The sequence below is a fragment of the Pogoniulus pusillus genome, chromosome 24, assembly GCF_015220805.1.
Source record: "Pogoniulus pusillus isolate bPogPus1 chromosome 24, bPogPus1.pri, whole genome shotgun sequence".
Lineage (NCBI taxonomy): Eukaryota > Metazoa > Chordata > Aves > Piciformes > Lybiidae > Pogoniulus > Pogoniulus pusillus.
Window position 1 is genome coordinate 8,158,656 of NC_087287.1, and position 22,556 is coordinate 8,181,211.

General features: G+C 41.2%; 1 protein-coding gene across 7 annotated transcripts in view; it reads left to right on the forward strand.

Annotated features, from left to right (window-relative positions):
* The window catches only part of PTPN5 (protein tyrosine phosphatase non-receptor type 5), a 73,991-nt gene that overhangs the window by 18,554 nt on the left and 32,881 nt on the right, over positions 1 to 22,556 (forward strand). For 4 of the 7 annotated variants that reach the window (XM_064163247.1, XM_064163245.1, XM_064163248.1 and 1 more), the window contains one exon: positions 4,173 to 4,285. The exons of the other annotated variants lie outside the window; for them this stretch is intronic. In XM_064163247.1, the coding sequence (XP_064019317.1) occupies positions 4,276 to 4,285 (10 nt within the window). In that variant the 5' untranslated portion in view covers positions 4,173 to 4,275. The remainder of the gene's footprint in view (positions 1 to 4,172; positions 4,286 to 22,556) is intronic. 7 annotated transcript variants of the gene reach the window in all.

The window sequence follows — 22,556 nt, forward strand, 5'->3', positions numbered from 1 at the left end:
AGCCTTATTTCCTTTACAGAACTATTTAGTAGCCTGCTCAGTACAGATTGGCCTTTATTTCCTCTCTTATAAACATCTGTTTCTTGACCTCTCTGAAAGTTGGCATCTAGATCCAGCTACTTTTATTTTTACCAGCAAGAATTGCTATCGTGTGGACTAGCAGTTAAAAAAGGCAGTGTGAATGACTGGGCTGAGAGTCCACACATAATCTGCATTATGTAAACTCTGCTTTTCACTCAGCTAGTTAATTAAACTTGGGTTTCAGAACCAAAGATGGAAACCACTTAGATGCATGCTTTATTTTAATAACATGTTTCTATTCCTCTGTCCTAGGAGACTTGGCTCTGTCTTCAGGTTTGTCTGCTCTGGAGATGGAGAAGAGGGAATATAAGGATGAAAGGAGAGCATGTAGCTCTATGTAGTCTGTTTTCAGGCTTTCTGATTTGGGGTTGTAGATGGAGAGAACATCTTATAACACAAAATTGCTACAAATTGCCTGAATTATGTGTTATTTGGAATAGATTCTAGGCCCTTCCCAGGGAAAGAGTGGACAGTAGCAACAAAACGTTTCACAGTTTTGTGTTCTGCTCTCTGGATTACTGTTCTGTGGTGATGCTCCTGCACATTAACCTGCTTTGCAGCTCTGTCAGTGCCCAGCTATATACCCAGATAATGATACATACAATTTTTACTTTCATCTGGGTAGACTGCTGCTGTTTCCAGCAAAAATTAACTGGCAGCTTAAGAACACAGGGCTTTGGTCATAAAAAGCACAAGAGAAAGTCACTCTTGCTTCATTCCAGTAGTCTGAATGTGCTACTGAGCACTTGCTAGCAGAAGTTTTGCATTAGCTTATCAGTCCTCTGTGACACAACCTCTAGAGACTTCACACAGAGCAAAATGAAGTGCTGAAATCTTCTCTTAGCTCTGAGCCTGATTTCGCTGGCACTTATGCGCATGAATAAGTACTCCTGTGACTGGTTGTAGCTGCTGGTGTCAGTGCAACGAATGGCACACAAGGTGTAGAAGCAAGATCATGCAGGTGTATTGCCTTTGTTTAAGGAGACTGGTTTTCTGTAAAACTACTCTGCCTTCAAGGTTTTTGCAGTCATGGGCATGTGGCAGCATATTTCTTCTATGTCATTATAGAGTAGGTGTAAAATGCTACCAAATGTGACTATTGTCTTCATATTGGTTTAGCTTTGATTGTAGCTGCAAGATGGAAGGCAATGGAGAATAAGGCTATATGCATTTTCAGACACAGGATTGATTCCTAACTGTTCTTGCTTTAGTGATGTTTTCTTCTGGTCACTGACATGCTGTTAGAGAGCCAGAAGGATGATGTAAGGCAGTAGATGAGTTGATTTCCTTCAGTAGTTGAATACTGCTCTTGTCCTGAAGTTACATGGTGGGGGAAAGACAAATGCTGGAATTTAGAGGCAGTGTAGATTCTACCAAGGCACCTGTACTGAAGACAGACAACAAAAATTGTGTACAGCTTCAGAAGAGTTAACTCTTTACTCCTGGAAGCTGCAAGGACTTTGAGGTACAGGCCTTTGCCTACAGCTTCAGCATTAGTTCTTACTCATTTCAGCCCTTTGGAAATGTCATGGTGCCAAATTCCTTGCACAGTATTGTGTGCAGAAAAAGTGCTTTAATGCTTGCTTTTGGGTATTGTGATGAACTGCACTCAGGAAGGTCACAGAAAACATTTGGAGCTGTTGTTATTGCAAACAGTTTTATCTTAAAAACTAAGATGTGTGATCAAGTTACCTTGTGTCAGCTGAACCACAGGAACTGTCTGTATGTGTTCTTAGTCTGCTTTTGCAATTTGTGTACTAAGCAATTTGTGCTTGAATTTTGACAGTCTTGTCTTCTGTTTGCATTGGATGGAGAGCATGAAAAATTAATTACACTTCTGTTAACAGAAGTAATAACTTTCTATACTGAAACCCGAGCACTTTATGACAAGACATGGTAGCAAAAGGAGAGATGTATGGAGAGGAAAAAGGTCTTTTATTAGATCACTTGATGTAGTTTAGGAGTATAATTTGGCTTCAGTGGTGTGCCAGGAGCCACCAATTCATGTTTTTTTTCCGTTGATTCCACTTGGGACTTGCCTGCAAGACATCTTTTCTGTGTTTGAGCTTTGACTGAAGAAAACAGGAAACAAATTTAATAAAACCATCTAGCTGAAAATAATTGGTTGTCATCTTTTCCTGCAAAGGAAGGAGGAGAGGTGTTTCTGAGTGGCTATAAAAGTATTAATACCTTCTACATGCTTATGCCTGATTTTTCTGGGTCTAAGAACAACTTCTGGATTGTGTTTTGATGCATACTGTATACATAGACAGTATTTCTTATGGACCTGCCTAGTTACTCCATATTATACTTATATTACAAGTGAAAGACACTTGTGTGTAGGCATCCAGGCCTTTACAGCAGATTTCCTCCATGAACCTGATAGTCTCTTGTCCTGGGTAGCAGAGGATTGCTGAATGCTGAGATGTGCTATATTTAAGGGGATTTTTTGAGGGGTGCTTCACACATGACTCTAATGAGTTACTTTTACCTGGCTGCTGTCTTGTATCCTGATGTCTTCTAAGAATGTGATTTGCTTTTCAATACATTCTTCTTTAACATCCAAATGTGCTGTATGAATGTGAATGTGCAGGTGAAGTATGGTTATCTAGGTGCTCTTTGATTTATTAGCCTGTTTCATAACTGGGAAGATGAGTTTTTAACACGGTGAACACTGTGATTTCAGCAGGAGAATCTGTGTGGGAGAGGGCTCTTTCTGAATTCACAGGATGTCAGGGGTTGGAAGGGACCCAAAGAGATCATCGAGTCCAACCCACCTGCCAGAGCAGGACCATACAATCTAGCTCAGCTCACACAGGAATGCATCCAGACAGGCCTTGAAAGTCTTCAGAGAAGGAAACTCCACAGCCTGTCTGGGGAGCCTGTGCCAGTGCTCTGTGACCCTTACAGTAAAGAAGTTCCCCCTTGGGTTGAGGTGGAACCTCCTGTGCTGTAGCTTACATCTATTGCTCCTTGCCCTATCACATGGAGCAAGTGAGAAGATCTTAATCATCCCCCCTTCCTGACCCTCAACCCTCAGATATTTATAGACCTTTATTAAATCCCCTCTCAGTCTTCTCCAGACCAAAAAGCCCCAGGTTCCTCAGCTTCTCCTCAGACAGTGCTCCAGTCCCCTAATCATCCTTATGGCCCTCTGCTGGACCCTCTCCAGAAGATCCCTGTCCCTCTTAAACTGGGGAGCCCAAAACTGAGTGGAGTACTCAAGATTCAGTCCTTCTAGTACTCTCGTTTTTTAGGAGACTTATTGAGTGGGGAGGTTTGTGCTGCAAAGTGTGTTAGCATCACAGAAACAACTGTTTGTGGGCTTCAGATGAGACTGTGAACAAACTGGTCTGATGTTCACAATGCAAGATGCTTTAGAAGTAGATGGCAAATCATAAGGCTAGAAGGCAAAGCATGTCATAATCTGGACAAAGAATACATCTCTGTCCCCTGCCTGAGCAGAATTTGTAAAGAAGGAATAAGTCTTTGCAGTTCGTTAAGAGGTGAATTGCTTTCCACCCTCTTGAGCCATGTCTTTGCTATGCTTTCAGTGGCAAGTGGGACACAGTCTTGGAGGTTCCAAGTTCTGTGTTCAGTTAGCCCCATTGTGTGGGTAGATCTGATGCATTCAGCAGTCCTTCACAAATAAATAGTAAGAGTTTCTGTCCTGTACTGACAGATCTTTAAGCACTCTCTGAGATTATATTGAAACTGGCCATTATGATTTCAGCAGAAAGCATTTTCCACAGGGAGCAGATGACTCCTAAGGGAGCTTAGCTTTTCCTTAAATACCGAAAGACTTTATGGTACATACCCTTTGGGTATCCAGAGGCTTCAAGTAGATCTCAGTTCCATTATGCAGGCAATAAGCAGAAGCAAGTGGATCAGTAACAACGCAAGAATGTTCGTCTCCTTTCTATGTTTCACTCCTCAGATCAGAGGCTTGATACATCCTTTATGGATATGCATCACATCATGCTCTTTTAGATTTTCTTTTTAAGAAAAGATACTTGTAAAACCCCTGAATGATTCTTGAATATCTGCTAGTGTTAAAGCTCAGAATTTTTTTTCACTTTTATTTCTTTTAGGATTTTAGTGCATAAAAGGACATAAATGATAATCCCAGAGGACCATCTGTCCTGGAGCAGACATTGGAACTGAGCTATTATGTGACTGAAAGGCCTTGAGTGCATGTCAGATGGTAAGTAAGACAAGGAAGATCGTGTGTATCATACTGTCACTTCAGTGCAGATGAAAAATAGTCATCCACTCGTCCAGAAGTTGTCTTGATCTTCTTGGTGAAGAAAAGGAACAAGAAATAAACTAAAACAACAACAACACAAAATCATTAACCAAGGAAAGTTTATTGCAAATTTTAGGTGTTTTGGAAAGCCTGGTTAGCATGGAAAGTACTTTTTTGCTAGATCTTGTTGTGATGAAGTACACCTTTTAATATAGCTGTAGGCCTTACATCATACAAAGAGTCCATTTTACTTCCTTTACCTACACCATGTCGATGAACTTAATTTTAACTTTCTGAGGAGGCCTAAAGGATTTAGTCTTTGTCTCTTAGAAACTCCTTAGAAAGCCCTTTTAAATCAAACCCATAGCTAACTCAAACATGATTTAATTTATTTGTGGTAGGAAGTAATTAAATTAGTTTTGTTTAATCATCAAGGAAGTGGGTGTTTTCAAGTCATTCTGGATTTGGTTCTAAGCATATTCTTTTACCAGAAAGAGTTTCCTGTTTGGGCAATGAGGGCTCTTAAAGCTACTGGAATTTGAAGTTCCAGTTGTCCATCTGGTGTAGATAAACCTTTCTTCTTTGTATTGGTTAGCTGATCTATTCTTCTTCTGCTTATATCTTAAATCAACCTTAATGCTGTACTCGTCCAGGCTTCCTAACCACCTTGCAGGTATAGATGTCTTGCAGATTCTTGCCGTGATTGCTTTTATGCTGTAGAAGCTACTTCAGCTGGTGCAGGTATGCCTTTGGAATCAACTGCACACTGAGAAGGAGGCTCAGCTTCTGGAAAGAGAATATTGAAAGCCTTTATTTGGGAGTATCTAGAGGGTGAAAACATGTTCTATAGACAGACAGAATGTGACAGACAGTAAAGTGAATGACTTGATTCCACATGCCTGTATGCTTCACTCCTGAAAAGCCCTTTATGATTACTTGTATAAGAATCCTGAGAAACTCCAGCTAACCTACAGGTGTTTCTCCTGAATGTTCCCCATTTTCTTAAGAGATTAAACTGGTCAGCTCTGGCTGGATGACAGAGCTTGCCACTCATTTGATGCCAGAAAGGATGCTCTTTCCTTTCTATAAGCTGGGTGATTCATGCTGATATTCTTTACAGCCTTTGTACTATGGTCTTGTCCAGATCTTTTGAGGAGGCCACTGTTAAATCTAGTCCAGAAACTCCAGTATTACTAACTTCTGTATTGAGATGGTGTGTAGGTGTGCCAAGTAATTTGAAGCTTCATTGTGTTAGGACTCGTGCAAACATCCAGTCAATGGCAAACATGCACTTGCTGCCTCAAAGCACTTAGTCTTGGGGTTTAGCATAAGTAAAAGCATGGTATTGTATGTTAGCTGATCTCTGTGGTCATAGAATAGATTAATTTCAAAGCAAGTTGTAAATAGAACATGTTAATTTCAAAGCAGGATGTAAATGAAATTCTGTTGTTTATTCAAAAGAATTCATTCAGAACTTTGCAAAGATTATCAAACTTATCCCTGCACTGAAATTTATAGTAAAATATAGTTAAAAGTTAAACCATGAGTGAATTTGATACATCCACCAACACAGAAACCACACATGTCCTATTTTTAACTGGATAGTGTAAAAGAAATAAAACAAATTACATCTGTGTGCTCTAAATGCAGTGTAGGACTCTTAATGTGTGCTAAGTATATTCTTGTATGCTGAAAGATTTCATTAAATAATTAAATGTCTTCACACTTCCTTTCCTATCCACCAATATGGCTTTTCTGAGGGGGGAAATATGTGAATGGTTCTGGCAGTAGTGATTTTTAGATTTTGACTGTCTTTAAAATTATTTTGATTTCTCCTAGTTTATATTGGACTTCACTACTTTCCATTGTATTTTCACTTTAGGCTTTGGCATTGCCCATCTTTATTCATTCTTCCTCATCTCCATTGAATTCTGCTTGGCAGAGATATCTGTGTTCATGCACATAGCCTGCAGGTTGTTTGTCAGAAAGGTCTTTAATTCAGCAGTGATACTGGGTTGCTCCTTATATGTGGGCAACATAAAGGGAAGGTTTTCAAGCAGTTTTGTTTTTATTGCAGAATAAGGCGTGGGTAGTTCTGCCTTACAGAAAAGCTTAGCCTGGGAAAACCTGATGTAGGAGGGGAGAAAGAAAAGATCAGCAGTCATTTATCATGTGACATCGAAATGGAATAAAACCCCTGTGCTAAGGCTTTTCATCTAAACGTGAGCTGAAGGTCATGCTCTTGCCTGCATGTTAACATAACAGTGCGAGCATATAAGCATTGCTGAAGTACCATGGAAGAACATCTGTTTGCATAGGCTGCTTCTGGCAAATGTGCTTGCTGAGGAGGTGTCCTCAAGAGGCCTCAGTCTGAGGTAGCTGGACAGACTGGTTTCAGCACATGAGGCAAAGGCAGCTAGAAGGTATCGATGATGCTAATTTGAGCGAAGGTTTAGGCAATGGTGTATGAAATGCAAATCCACGTCTTTAAAGTTTAGCAAAGATGCCCCAAAAGATGTTTGATGTTGTTGCCCAGGCATTGTCATAGGCCTGTTGAAGATTTGGCCAAGAATAAGGGTATCATTCCACTGGCCTTGTTTAAGATTTGGCCAAGGATAAGGTTATCATTCCATTCAGCTGTCACTATCACACTACTGAACTTCAAGACTGCAGAAAATGCTACATAGAATGGGGCCAAAAGTTTCCAGTGGTTTAGTGCCTAAGCTGACCAACTAAGAAAAGACATACAAAGAAAGGATTGTCATTTTAATTGCATAGCATGTGAGTTAATGAGGAACTTCCAATGCATTGCTTGATGAGGGTAGGTTGGAGGGCAAGTGTTTAACCAGTGTTCTCTTTTAAGTTCTGAAAAATGCCTTGAGAAACTGTTAGGATATGTTTATGCTGGCCAGCAAAAAGACACAGTAAACCTAAAAAAATGGACTAGATTAAAAAGTGGTCATTTTAGGTAAGCAGAAAGTTGTTTCTTTCACAGAGCTTCCCTGTATGAGATTTGGCATGTGCTTGCATCCAACACAGCACATGAAGCAGAAGTATGCAGAGTGGTATAAAACTGGATGTATGCAGAGTGGCATAAAAGTGGATGATGTTCCTGAAGGCTTGGAAGGTTTTGCTGTAGATATGTGATGTAGCCACAAGCTGCTGTGGTGCGGGTGGAGAACAGGATACAGATAAAAGAGGTCACATGAGTCTGTAGGGATGAGCAAAATTAATCTGCTATTTTTGAAGCTGTGAGCAATTGGGGTGACATTTTGAAGCTGAAATCTTTCAGGTAAATCTTTGTTAAAACAAATTTCTTCTGCAGTGTATGCACCAAACCGTATACAAAACTAAACTGATGAAAAAGTCTGTCTCTGAACAGCATCTCAAAATCAGGGAGATGATGAGAATGAGGCAGTTTGCAGTGCCAAGGTGCACTGGATCTATGGGAACCCTGATTTCAGCAAAGATTAAAATTAAAAACCTGCCTATTCTTTTCTGACAAGTATCTATCTGGTAAATTATCATCTGCTGCTTTTAGATCTGCAGACCTCATTGCTTTAGTACACTCTCTTTCTAGATTATGTAATTGACTTCAAGGAACTTAAAGAAAGGTATTGGCTATTTGTAATGCATGAGAGAGTATTGTTTGTTGTTTCATTTGATGGTGTTGCACAAATAATCCTAATGACTCTGGCACTATTTCTTGCAAAAAGAGCGAGGAAGTGACTAAGGAAGCCTTAGCCTGGGATTCTGTGGTTTACACTGCTTCTGCTGGAGAAAGAAAGCATATTGCTTTATTTTCTTTGGCAAGAACGCTTCTCTGGGAGGATGCTGCAAGGAAGAAGAGAGGTGGTTTTCTTAATGGTTTGAGAACTGCAAGTTGAGAGACGATTCATTTAATGTTGAGCTTTCCATTATGTGGACGTTTCATCATTTCACTGTGGTAATTATGAACAGAAGTCAGCATTTCTAACAAATGCTTGATTCAGAAAGAGATTTGTGCTTATAAAATGTTTATATACGAACAGGAGCAGAGTGTGGCTAACCATATGCTTGTATGTGGAATTCAAATAGAACCATGGAAAAAAAAGTCACTCTGCCTTTGGCATGGAAAATCCCACCCATTTTCCTGAGGTTGGTTTGGTTTGGTTTTTTTAAACCCATTCCATTGCAAATCACAGAGATGGCGTTCACAGTGCACTAGGTAAAAGTTGTAGAAGTGGCAGTAACAAGGAGAATCAAAAGAATAACAGAATCATTCAGGTTGGAAAAGACCCCTGAGATCATCAGGTCCAACCATTGACCCTATTCTACCAAGTTCATGACCAAACCATATTGCTAAGCAACACATCTAAATGACCTTTAAACACACCCTCCAGGCATGGTGACCCAACCATCTCCCTGTAACCATGACTGAAAGATTTAGCATTTACCAACAGATTAAATATGTGGGTAATGTATATTTAGTGTATGTTACATGGCTAACAAGGGTAAATACTCAGAGCAAAATTTTGTCCTTCTCAAGATCTTAAAGGACATGCAGTGATAGGAAAAGTAATTATTGGAAGATATTTTTTGTGTGGCACCCCTTTATGGAAGGCTAGACAAGTTCTCAGGCATTTTTCTTAATTCTTCTTGCACTTGATCCTTTCTCAAGATGGGCAGGTAGCAAGTGAGTTGACTTGATGCTCTTCCTTTTTTTATCCCTTGCATAAAATGGTTTTCTTGCCTTGTACAGCATTAGTGGTATGACTGTGGTATATGGGCACTTACAGGGACTGGAATCTATTGGTGCTGCCCCCAGTGTATGCTTATTCCTCTACTAGTTCCATTAACCCAACACAGAAGTCATGGTATCAGGGGTATATTTTTTGTCTAACATCAAAGGTAGTACTGTATTATTCAGAGTGAGTTTTTTGTGAGGCATTTAAGGAAACTGATTAAAGTTCTAGTGGAAGTGGGAATACTTTGGTCAGCTTTCAGGCATCCCGTGTGAAAATGCAACAGAATCCATTTGCTGATATGTCCCTGGGTTTCTGTATCGCTGAGTGACCATGGAGAGACAGTCCTTCATCATGTCACTCTAACTAGAAGACTGTGAAGCTGGATGGCCTCTGGCAATGCTGACGCTTTGGTATTGATGAAGAATGCACTTTCAAATTGCAGCCTACTACAAATGTCTATCTCAATCCTCAAAAGGCTTAGGAGACGACATCAGCTGGATTAGAGCATACAGGTTTCTGCAGACAACAGTTTACAGTGGTGTTGTGAAATGGTCTGTATTATCATCATTGTCATGGTATCCCAGGTAAAGAACACACACAGGCTGATCTAGGAGTGTTTTGGTGCAAGCTGCACCTTGTTATTTGTGTTTCCATAGCCAGGTATTCTAAACACTATGCTGATGCTTCTCCAGTAGCTATGAATTTTCCTTGCTTTCCACAGGGCTACCCACCTGTCTTCCTCTGAGTGCATACTGTCCTGCCTCTTTCTTCCCCAGACTTTAAAAAAAAAAAAACAAACCAGTATTTCCAGTTGCAGTTTCTGATTTCTGCTGCTCTGCCTTTGGAAAATTTGGTTGAGGAGCTGCCAGTGCTAGTTGGGAAATGATAATCAAGAAAACTTAACTAGATTTTTATCCAGCTTCAGAGTTCAAAGTAAGGTACTCTGGAGGAGAGAAAGACTCTGAGGTTACTTATTGCTCAAGAGGAAGTTTTCAGTGTACTGCACTTCTTGCATATGCTGCCTTGTTTGATTTGAGCTACTGCCAGATGCTGGTTTTAGTCTCCACTCAGTCCTTCTGCCAGGCTTTCACACTTCTCCTCCTCCTTCTATGGGCATCTTGTATGGCGTTGTATTTATTTTCCTTCTTTCATCTCTTCTCTCATCACATTCTCATTTCCATTATTCTCAAGCATACTTCTACCTTCTCTTGTGACCTTTATTTTATTCTCCTCATACTCTGCTTGTGGCTGCTAGCCCACTGTCTAGCTTAACTTTCATTCTTTGTGTTACCTGATTGGAGTGGGTTTGTAGGACCTGATTTAATGTCACAGAACAAACAAACCAAAGGGCTGATTCAGGGGTGTGGGATGTTTTGAATTAGGCACATTGTTATGTACCGTTTTCTACAAGTGCCTCCTGGTCAGTGTTAGAGTTGGTGGACTGATTGATTCATGGACAAATTAATCGTAAGTACACCCTGGAACAAACTGAAAATCAGCCTGGTTAAGATCGTAGTTATTTTTGAGAATAGATCCTTACTGATGAGTGTGTCTGCTACAGTCTTATAAACTGTTATTTTAGCTGAAGCAAACCACCCTTTGGAAGTCTGTTTTTAGAGTACCTCAAGCCTCTGCTGCTTTTGGGAACTGTGCTTTCTAGAGCTCTGCCTTGCCAGTTGCAAGATTGAGGTTTCATGCTTTCCTTAAGCCTGCTGGTGACAACTCTGTCACCAGGGGAAAGCGCAAGAAATCTCAATGAAAAAGTATTTTGGTAAGGATAGCTTTAAGAAGAGAGTGAGTGGAATATGCTGCCCAGGAATTAGAGGGTTTAATGATGGAATGTTTTCCTTACAGTATCACAGTTCTTTCTGAGAGAAGAAAGTCCTGGAAACTGAGACTTGCTTGATCTTTGCATCTTCTTAACTCTTTCCACCTACTGGTGCACTCTGATCTTTGTTAAACCGGTGCTGTTCTGCGTGTTCGCAGGGAAAAGCTCTCAAAAGAAAGAGGAGGGACTGCGAGGAATGAGGAGTTAACAAAGCTGGGTGAGGGCAGGTGGTAAGTCATGCTCAACTGTCACAAATTAGCACAGAGCAGTCTCCTGACCCTGCTGCCTAAGAGGAGTTACCAAAGCAGAGGTGATCATAGAATGGTCTCAGCTGGTTGCTAGATTTCCAGCGCTAGGAAAACTGGTTAAATGCAACCTGGCAGTTCCCACACAATGCGTCTTCCAGTTGAGACCTGGCTACCTTGCAGAACAGCCATATTCAAGCATGTTGCTGAAGGAAAGAACATGAAGGGGAGTCTGTCTGTCTTGCTGAGTCTTCCTCGGGAGAATTCTCAGTGGAACTAAGCTGTTTGGGCTCTCAGATCTGGTGGAGAAAGGAGAAATTCTGACACTGTGAGAGGAGCTTTTGGGAGGACAGAAGAGGAGCTGAGTCAATATTGACACGTTTGACTTTCTCAAAGTGCATTTTGGCAACATCTGTCAAGCTTGCTTTAAAAATAACCCATCCTTCTATGGCTTAACTATGGATATTTCCCACACTTAGATCTCAGCTTAAGGAACTAGTATGAATTTCATGAACAAATCTACCATCTTATTAGGTTCATACACCTGCTCTTGGAAATGGAAACCCAGTAGCTTTGAGTTTGTACTCATATGCTTTGCCATCATAGCTTTCTGGTTGTCATCTGAGCTTTACATAATCTATTCTGATCAGTTTTTGTGTCACGTTGTGTTCTATATAATTTCATCCCTGAAATCGCGCCCACCACTATGATATCTGCTAGCACTTGGTTGTTAGACTGTTCTCACCATGGGATCTGAATGCCTCTTCACTGTAGTCTGGCATCCTGTGTGCTGCACCCCATGCTGTGGTAGCAAGCTGCCTGGATATTACTGTTCTGTGGTTCTACCAAAGCTTCTGAAGGCTTCTGGCTTTGCTTTATTTTCAACTCAGCTGTTTTAGCTAAAAGAGTGCCCTAGTTAAAAGAAAACAGCAATATCACCTTAAAGTAAACGGCCAACTGGAATTTTATTCAGTCCCAACAATAGAGGCCATTTGCTGTTGATGATTGCCATCATGGCACGCTTTAAGTGAGAACAAACATCCTACCCCCCTCTAATACACACAGGCCTTTTTTTCCTAACAGATTTATTCATTAAGCATATGTTCAAAGACTACAGCTCTTACCACTTTTAAATAGAACAATTTTTTTCATTGCTTTTCATAGATACAATCCACAGTGTTATGAAAAACCCATTAACGTTCCAGATTTAATTAAGTAAAGTATTCTATTAGAACTCCTTTCTGCTCTAGCAGTTGTTTGACAATAGACAGATAACTACTGTATGTTGGAGAGTGACCTTCAAGCGACAGTCGAGAGTTGCTGCTTTGCAAAATCTTTAGCAGTTGGAGTACTTTGTTTGCCCTATATGCATGTTAAAAAGGTCTCTTCACACCAGAAATAGTGGGGGAGCTGCTTAGGCTCGAAAGCCTTGGTCCCAGTTTCCTTGCACAAGCAGCATTCCTGCTGAAACAGGTAAAAGTTTCATCTGACCAATTTTTCAGGCTTTCAGGAAGAGGGATGGCACTCCTGAAAGGCACTAAATGCCTTCCATTTTGTGTGCCTTCTGTGGGAGACAAAGATAAATACAGACAGCTTTTTCAGAACAGTCATTTTTCTTTCTGTCATGTTCATGCAGGGGCTCTCAAAATGGCCTTTTTTCGCACCCTGAGTGCTCACTGCTACTGGCAGGTTCTGAATATCCTTTGCCAGGACATTGAAGAGCTTGTGATATTTTCCATAGGAACTTGTGCAACGTCTATTAGATGAAGCCTCTTTTGTTCTTCATGGAGGGTTTTGAATGCTAATAAAGTGCTATTCCTACTGGAGGTATTGATGGATTCAGTGATGCTATGTCCTTTCAGCTGATAAGGCCATTTCAAGCTCTGTAGAGATGCAAGCATAGACTATAATGTTAGAATTATCCCCCAGAAGTAGGACTTGGTATTTCCTGGATTCATATTTAATCTTCTGTCTCCACTCAGCATATCTGAAATAGATCACAGTGCCTATACCTGGGTTTGGCATGAAGTCATAGCTCTTTCTTGGTGTATTTTCCCAGCATAATTGATGTCAGGACAAAGAGTGTGCTGCATCTGGTTGTCAAAAGAATATTCTAATACAATCTTCCTTTTGTTAAGAAAGGCAGAACTGGAGGGGTAGGGGGAAAGGGATGTTGAAAGCGCTGCACTGGTCTTTAGAAGCCAAGGATGAAATTTACAAGATTACTCAGTGAAGATTTAACTTCTTCATATTTAAGTCAAGCATATTACTTCAGTGTGAGAAGAGACTTGGTATAAGGCATTCCACATCTTCTCTTAGTGCAAATGAAGTGTTCTGCGTAGCACAACAGCAGTGTAGCTGTGTGGATGAAGTTTTCCTTCCCACTGACACGCTGTCACTTCATGAGTAGTGTACTATGTGAGGGTGCTTCAGCATGGAGACAGAGCAGTGTGGCAACTGAGAGTCCATAGCAATGTCTTTGGTGCCTTTGTAGTGACCTGAATTACACAGGTTATGAAACCAGGAGCTCCTGAAAAGGAAGAAGTGCTTCAATCAAGGTGTTTTTTAATAACCCTCATTTGTGTTGCATTGATGAGGTGGTTAAATTTTCTGGAGATGCTGTGAGACCTTTTATACCTGTAGCAGTGGGAGGTTTTAAGCATGCCTCCTTGGTGGTTATGCCTCCCACAAATGCAACTCACCTGCCACCTGCTTCCACACAACATCAGATTATATTTGAGGTTTTGAAAAGCATTTCTGCCGCATTTGCTGGAGTATAGAAGGAAAATCCCTAGGCTGGCTGATACCAAGCTGGCCTTGGAGCTAGAAGCAGAAATGCTACACCAATGCAGGATCCACAAAGGTTTGCTTACCTCCTAGCAGACCTGCTGATTAATGTTAGCTCCTGCTAAAGTAACTCAGCATCAGGCTATGTGGTGTGAGACAGTTGCCTGGGATCAAGTGGAGCTTTGGGATGTGTGCATCCATGAGATGTTTGTTTCTTTGGGTTATTCTGCAGAGTGAGGCTCCTGCTTGCAGACAAGTGGTGCAAAATCCTCCCAGAATAATTGCAAGGCTTGTCATCAGTGTGTGCTTTTTTTGTCTCACCTTCTCCAACATAGATCCTTAACAACTTGTGCATGTCTGTTTATCTATCTAGACAAAACATTGCTCAGCGCATGTTCCCTCACTGAGAAGAGGATGAGAAGGCAAGCTGTTGTGTTTCCTTGGTTCACTACTCAAGGCTGTATAATCATATTGATGAGCATAGTATAGGAACCCATACAGGCAAGACACAAGAAAACAAAGTGAACTGTAACTGTTACCTTCTCCTGTGGGCACTGAGCACCTTTTGTGGTTAGCCAGGGGGAAGGAGAGATAAATGAGACCATTATTCTTACTACACTTTAATGATCTAAGCATGTCCCTAACATTAAGGGACTGCAGTTACAGAGGTAGCAGAGCACTGAACTGGAAGCAGTGATATTTAATTGTGCAGGCTTTGCATTTGGGCCCATAATGGAGTAGCCCTGTCTGGAAATCCCATTTTAGAACAGAGGTAAAATTGAGTGTGGACATCCTGTTTCTAGATGTTCACACCCTTATTTCTACCAGTGCTTGTTCTGGAGCCTAAATTACAGTATCTGAGTAGTACTATTGCTTTCTGAAGAAGCCAAACAGTGCAAGTACAGCTATTTAAAATGTATGAAAGGAAGCAGAATGCTTATACTTGGGATAGTACCCTTGAGGCACATATCAGGTTTGTGGCTGAAGATGATTGTTGAGACTGGTCTTGATGTAGTTTACTTTGCTCAGGAAAGAGAGTGTCTTTGAAATAAATGTTGAATTGTGATAATGTTTTTGCTGAAGGCTCCAGGGCATAAGATTTTTAGTCGGTTAGTAAAGCAGGCTATCCCCAAATGAATGACCTCAAAGTGTTCCCATTTGAACCTGGCAGGAAGCCCACATATCACCCATCTGCTTCAAGCTGCAAACCCTCTCATTCAGCAGAGCAGAAAGTGAATTTAATCTCTACAGGACACCAGGCTAGTAAGTCACTTGAGAAATTAGAAGCACACAATGATGTTAGCATTGGAACTGTGGAAGGTATTGCTTTATGGAAATAAATCCAAGCAGTATGAGTGTGCTAACACCAGTTCAGGTGGTAGTAGTATGAATAGTAAATACTCTGAGAAGCACAGGAAGCCAGAATGTGCTCGTTTCTTTTAATTGTCAGATTCTCAAATTGCTGCAGGGGGAGTTTAGATTGGATAGTAGGAGAAAATTCTTTATTGAAGGGGCGGTCAGGCATTGGAGCAGGCTGCCCAAGGAGATGGTTGAGTCACCGTCCCTGAAGGTGTTCAAAAAACATGTAGACATGGCACTTTGGGCCATGGTTTAGTGGCTGTGGTGTTGTTAGGTTGATGAGGGTTTTTCCAACCAAAATGATCTATGATTCACTCTTGTTTAAAAGTATTGTTGCTATTTTTTGATTATTCAGGCACTTTTACATATAAACTGTAGTTAAAGGCTAAAGGCACAAATGTATAATTTGGGTTTGGGAGGGAGAGTTGGTTATCTTCTTTCAGAAAGAGAATTCAACCTTCTACACCTCTGTCTGCACTGGTGTTGTGCTGTTGACACTTCTCCCCAATTATGTTGTCTGTGTGAGGCTGACTCATGAGTGAAGCCATAGCTCTTGAGCTGTGGAATTACAGAACTGCTTTGTGGGTTTCCATTTTCAGTTTAAGGGGAATGTGGAGGTTGGGAATAATTTGAGATGACCAACTCCACTAAAATTCAAGTTGTAGTCTGTTTAGAAAAGCTCAAGGCACCTCCAAAATTGTCAGCAGGCGCTTGAAGACTTTCACTGAAGAAAAGAGAATAACAAAGAGATGTATTATTTATTAAAAAGGACAAAAAAGTGCATCTAATTCTCAAGTGGTAATCAGACAGAATCTCTGCATGGATTTTAACAGGGAGGGAAGAAAGAGCCTTATGCAAAACCAAAAGAAGCTTTGAATAGAGCCCTGATTGAAAGATGGCAAATGCTAATTGTGTGTGGGTGTGATAGCAGTGAATATTCAGTGTCTCTGCCCCACAAGGGTCTGCGTTCACTTAAGACCAGTAATTTGATGCCACATTTCATATTTTAATTGTTTTGAGGCAAACCCTCTTCTAGGGGCTCTAGCTGCCCTGAGACACAGCATGTCCCTTAACTTGACATGGTTCATAGCAGAAAAGGAGAGAGGGACAGTGCTTAACAACTCTTCTTATGTTTGAGACCTGTAAGCATGAGCAAAGCCATTAAGAATAATCGACTTGTGTATTTGGTTTAGTAGTGGGAGTATGATTCATGTGTGGACAGGGGCATAACTAATCTTGCCTTGGAAATTAAGAGCAACTCCTCCATTATTAGTGGAGGCATAGCAGTTTACAGCAAGGAGAATTGGGCTGCAGCAGATGGCACAGTAGCTCCCATATCCTTCCCATATGGGTGCTTTATCTGACATTCCTTTACTGCTTCTGATGACTTCTGATGGTTCACCTTTGCTGAGCTGGGAGGACTGTCTTTCTAGAGCAGAGAGTCTGATAATTTTGTTTTCTTTTCACTCCCAGGGAAGTGAAGCTTGCCAGATTGAATGGTGTCAGCCAAGTGTATTGTGAGCTGCTTTGCCCTTGCAGTTGTAATTCATGTGAATTATTATAGTAAGATGATCAAACAAGTTCTTTTCTCTCCTACAAGTTGGGCTGGTGTATTAAGCAGCTGTTAGCACCATGTAGGACTTCAGGTCTGGAAGGAGTGCTGCTTTGAGCATCTCTTCCAGGATGGAAGACTTGGATAGCAACTCAAATGAAGTTTTCCAGTTTCACCCTTCAATGAAGTAAAATCTCTGGTAGCAGGCTGCATACTGCACCCTGAAGAGGGCTCAGGTCAGGAATGACTTCACAGACCAGAGCCCTCTGTTGTAAAAGTGCATTCTGCAAGTTCTGTTCTCCTGGGCATTTTTTGATGACCTATGAATTGTACTGTCCAGAAGTCTGCTTACAAAAAAAGTACTAAGAAAAATCTGGACCCTCTACAACTGTGATAAACATGTACCCAACCATTGACTGACAGCAGATGCCTTTTCTATGCAAGAATTTGATAGATAGTAGATGTTGGCTCCTGTTATGCTTGGGTTTTAGGGAAGCTGCAAGAAAATAGCCAAGATTTTTCTCTTCATCTTCTGGAATGATGGAAGTTTGGTCTGGTGGACATTTCCACTGCAACAATTCAACTGAAGATGCCCTTAGGGACTGAAATCTATCCAGATGTTATTGGCACTTATTGTCGTGACACTTCCCTGTGGCTGTGACTCAATCACTACACAGTACCTTGTTGGACTGTTGGAAAAATCACAGCATCTTGCAAGCCCATCTAAATCACAGAAAAGGGTAAACCATCAAGATCTGCCCTGAAGCTTGAAATTTGCAGAGTGTATCAGCAAACACACAACATCAGTGACTGGGAATCACATTAGGTTTGCAGCTTGTTTGCTGGCCAGCCTCCTCTTGCTGAAGAAGTGGAGAAGGCAGGGTTTTTTTTGCAGTCAGATAATTCTCTTCCCCATACTTGCAGGCTTGCTTTTGTATGTGACCCTGCAATATCATCATCATGGTCCTGGGTGAATGTGAATATTTTTTTCTGACTTCACCTCTCTTTCTCTCCTCCCACCCGTCCCAGATGAAGTGGCAGGTGGACTGAGTGGGAGCAGTGTGAAAATGAATGCAGAGAAAATGTGTGACTCAGCAGTTCAGCAGGGAGCTGCTGAGTGGAAAGGCAACTCTTCTCCTCACACACTGGCATCAGATTCCTCTTCTCTCAGAGATGAGAATAGGCCTTTTATGGGTGGAGCTGTGTCACCCACCAGCAGGGAGAAGGGGCTGCTTATTCTTTTCAGCAGAAATTACTTCAATTAGGGAGAGAACTTCCTTCTCCAAGTTTGTTAAAAGCGTTGCCAGTGAAGGAGAGAAGTATTGGGTGAGAAATCTGTGGAGCTTGCTTGCTCCCGGATTTTCTGTGTGTCTTTCCTCCTTGCTTTTTCTCTTGATTAATCATTCCATTTTGGTACTCCAAGTTTGGCTGAAGCAGCACCCAGGCTCTACCAGCTGAGTTTGGAAAGTGCAGGTTTCCAGTTCTTTTGGAGGCTGGGAGGTGGCACTCATTTCTTTCTCTGTGCTGTTGTTTTGAGAGCTGCATTTAGAACATTTGTGTTTCTTGGAACAACACCGCAGGCTTTAGACATGCCACTCATGGACAAGTGCAAAGCAAAGCTGGTGCTATTTGTGGGTTGTCCTCTGCCACACAAGTGTAAATTAACCTTTTTCCTCTCTGTATAAGTGACATAGGAGACTGACAACAAGGTTGCTGGTATGCATACTGGGTCTTTGTGAGAAGCTTTGCCTTCCTCTGTAATGTGTCGAAGATGTTACTTACAGTTGCTTGGACCTCTCACTTGGATGAATGTTATCTCAGGATTATTCTCACTTTAGGCTCTGTTACACAGAGGAGAATGAAGCTTGCAGTTACTTTGCGGTCCTACAAAGGACCATTGATGAATCTAACAGCTTCCAGATACCAAACTGATTTTAGAATCACTGTTGTGCATTGCAGTGTTAAGTGGCAAACTTAGTGGCATATGTGGATTGGTCTCTGAGTTGCTAGTGTTTGAGTTCAATTATCTGGTGTCTTCTGAATAACAGAATTAATCAGGTTGGAAAAGACTTCCAAGATCATCAAGTCCAACCTATCACCCAACACCATCTATTCAACTCAGTTACGGCACCAAGTGCCACATACACTCTGTCTTTTAAACACTCCCGGGGACAGTGACTCCCCCATCTCCCTGGACAGCCCATTCTAATGGCCAGCAACTCATACACATAGTAGCTCTTGTTGTAGCTTTGTATTGCAAATATAAGTTCTACCAGCTGTGAGTTCCTGGCAGCTAACATCAGGACTTCTTCCATAGCAGAAGTGGAAATATTGAGGTGATTACATTGCTGTAAATCCCTTCTATCTCCAGTCATGCAGTAGTAGGTAGTTGTAGGATGCATCTGGGAATGTTTTTCTCTGCACCTTTTAATCTGGCTGCTTGTATGGGCTCTAGTGTTTGATTCAGTCATTTGGAAGAGGTAAGTGTATCTTACTCTTGTCAACAGAGCAAGTTAAGGATCGAGTAGAGTAGAGGTAGCCAGTACCATATCATCACTGAGAAGGTCAGAAAAAGAATTAGATGGAGGAGCCAGAGAGAAGGAGATGCATTCTCAGGATTACAGCAAGTGTTAGAAATAGCATTCCCAGCTTTCAGCACAGTCCTTCAGATCTTGAGTGTAATTTTTTACAGAACTTGTGAGATGAGTTTTGAGTACAGAGAACATCAAGGAAAAATGAGAGTGCCTTCCTAGCCAATACCTTTTTCCTAAAGCTCTCTTCTTTGATTAACAGTCCTTTCACCCTTCAGCACAGGCTCTCTCTCCTTCACGTGCACTCCAAGGTAGCTTTTTCAGCTTCAAGCCCCCACTATCATGGCTTGCCTGCAGTCAGCATGTCTTAACAACCTGCAGATTTAACAAGGCCCCAACCAGATACATTAAGTACAATGGGCAATGTCCTGCAAAGCAATTCAGGTGCACATGAAAATAAACAATTGGTTTGCAGACCTGTACCAGTCATACACATTCATCTGACCAATAGCAGGGCTGCTGGGCAGTTGGGTGGAAATCAGAGACAGACATTTCAGTAGGCAGCTCCATTTTGGTATCTTAAGATGCAGAGTCCATATATGAATGTAAGACTCTGGTGTGAAGTGCTGTTTATCTTGATGGATGGGATGTATTGCAGTTCCCCCACGCTATGGTCCTGTCTTATAGAGTAAATTCTTGCCACACACAGCCATCATTAAGACATAGACAAGTTCAGAGGGACATGTAAATGAAATAGGGCACAATGCAGCTGAGCAATGTGTTGACTGCTGCAGCTTAAGAGTTGTCAGAACAAGTGGGGTCTGTGTTCTCCTTCTGTCTTGCATGTCTGGCAGGTAAGATCTACAGAGTTTGGGAATTCCATTATGAGTGAAGAAGCTGCCACTGTTAGCAATATTTGTATTTCCTGTTGAAAAGGCCTTACCACTCAATCCCCCCGAAACCTAATTCCCACAGGCATAGTGTGATCTAAGTACAATAACTGTATGAGCACCATATTTTCACTGCTGCACTACACCTTCTGTTATTAAAATCCTTTGGTAAGGAGCAATTCTTTATCTCAAAAAGACATTGCTAAGTCTGCCAGTGGAGCTGTGCCAATACTGTGAGCATTAGCACCTATGCACAAGAGAGGAGATAAGTTCCTTTTGAAGTGCTGACTTTGTTAGGAAATACAATCAGGATTCATGGTCTTGAGGGATTGAGGTTTTGTTTTTGTTTCTCTGAAGGCTCTGAGTATGAATCAGAGCTGCTGATGCTTTGCCCCCAGAAGCCTTTGATTGGATCATGGCATGTTTGTTACTGCAAGGCATTGTCGACTTATAATTACTGCAGTGCGTTTCAGTTAACTCTAGCACAAAGCAGGTGTTTTTGTGAGAGTGGATATGGGCATTGTTTCAGCCTTTCATGTACCCGTGTAGGAAGTCAGAGAGGCACAAGGGCTTCAAATTGGGCACTGTCCGAGTTATGGAAGCGTCTTACCTCGTGAGAGGACAAAAATGTTTCCCTGCGTAGGTTATTCCATAACAAAGTATTGTGATGTTTATTTTTGGCAGCTTGTACTGGTGGCTGTGTTTAAGAGAAGAATACAGGAGTGGACCACTGGTTTGATCCAGAAAGTTCCTTTTCCTCATCAGCAAGCATGGGGTTAAGCTTATGGTGATGGTTTGAATTTTTTGATTTGCCTTAACAAGCCACATGGCTGCTGGTAGATGTCAGAGATCTCTAAATTCTTCTGCCGATGTCTTGGGCTTTTTCTAGCAAGCATAGTCCTGTGCCAAAGCAGAAGTACTCATGGAACTTGAATCTCAGTCTCCACAATGCAGGAATTCAGGAGGATATTATATGAATGTTAGATTCCCTGTCAGTCACATCACTAGCTTAATTCACTCCTGCATGTAGGCATCCTTGTCAGCTGTCTCAAGACCTTCGCACTGACCTTGACACAGAAAACTTTAATGATCTCTCTCGTTGTTATCGAATTTGTGCACTGAAAGAAACCAGGATCCATTAGGGCAGATAATACAGGAATATAGGATTGCAAGATGACATCTGAATGGTAACTGAAGCATTGTGTAGAGATGACAGTGAAATCAATACACAACCCTAGGTTGTTGTCATTATGTTTGTTAAAACCTAATATTTTGTGATTTGGAGTAGCATTTTTTTTTTAGTGGATTTTAATCTAAGGTACTTTCTTTTTAGACCCAAGACATGGAGCTTAAACTATACCTTTTTATTTATGGGTTCAGACAGCTCTCCACTATTTTAGTTCTTGCCTCCTATTGTATTCTGCTGTATTAGTGAAAATATCTACTGATGGCAGTATCAATTCAGCAGAGCAGGAGTTCTGGGCTTCTAGATCTATAGCCCAGATCTCTACCTTATGCAGTGAAAATAACTGAAAATAGCATCAGTCTATTTGCCTTCATGTAGGGCAGTTGTAAGAAGTAGAATGTGACTCCTACTGCTGTACAGCTGTTGCTAGACAACACAGGAATACTGGGAGGTGGGCTTCTGGGCCGTGGAGAGGCTCTGATCCCCATGGTTACAGGCACACAGCAGTCCCCTAACTTTGACGTCTTTGATCCAGGTGTTAGTTAAGTGGCTTTCACATCATCGTATTAGAGTCAGGGTTGTCTTTACAACTTAAACAGACACGACCTTGTAAAATCTCAGGCTGTTGCAGATAGGAAACAAAGAAATTCCATTTACCCACTGCATAAGGCAGCATAATGAGCTTTTAGTGAGTTTTAAAAGTCTTCTGAAGTAGGAAATCTGAGTTCTAAAAAATATCTGAAAGCTGTGTTCTGCTCCTTCTTCCAGTTGGCTTTCCAAAGATGTTTTAGTTCTGCTCTGTGTGTATTCTGACTTGAGCTTCAGAAGCTTGTTCCAGAATTGAACCCATTAGGATTTGGAAAAGCAGTAAGTAGTTTCACTAGCTGCTCTTAGAGACAGAGGTACATAACTTAATGCAGATAAAGGAAAAGTAGAACTTCAATCTTATTTAGTGAAAATTGAAGGTTAGAGACTTTAGGGCCAAGCCATAATAAACTATATGTAAATAGAAGGTTTTGAAAGTTTGTATTTCAGCCACAGGTGCATGTTTTTTTCCATGGATGGCAAAAATAATTTCTGACCTCAAGATCATATCCCTGCTAAAATTCAAATTCTTGTTCCAA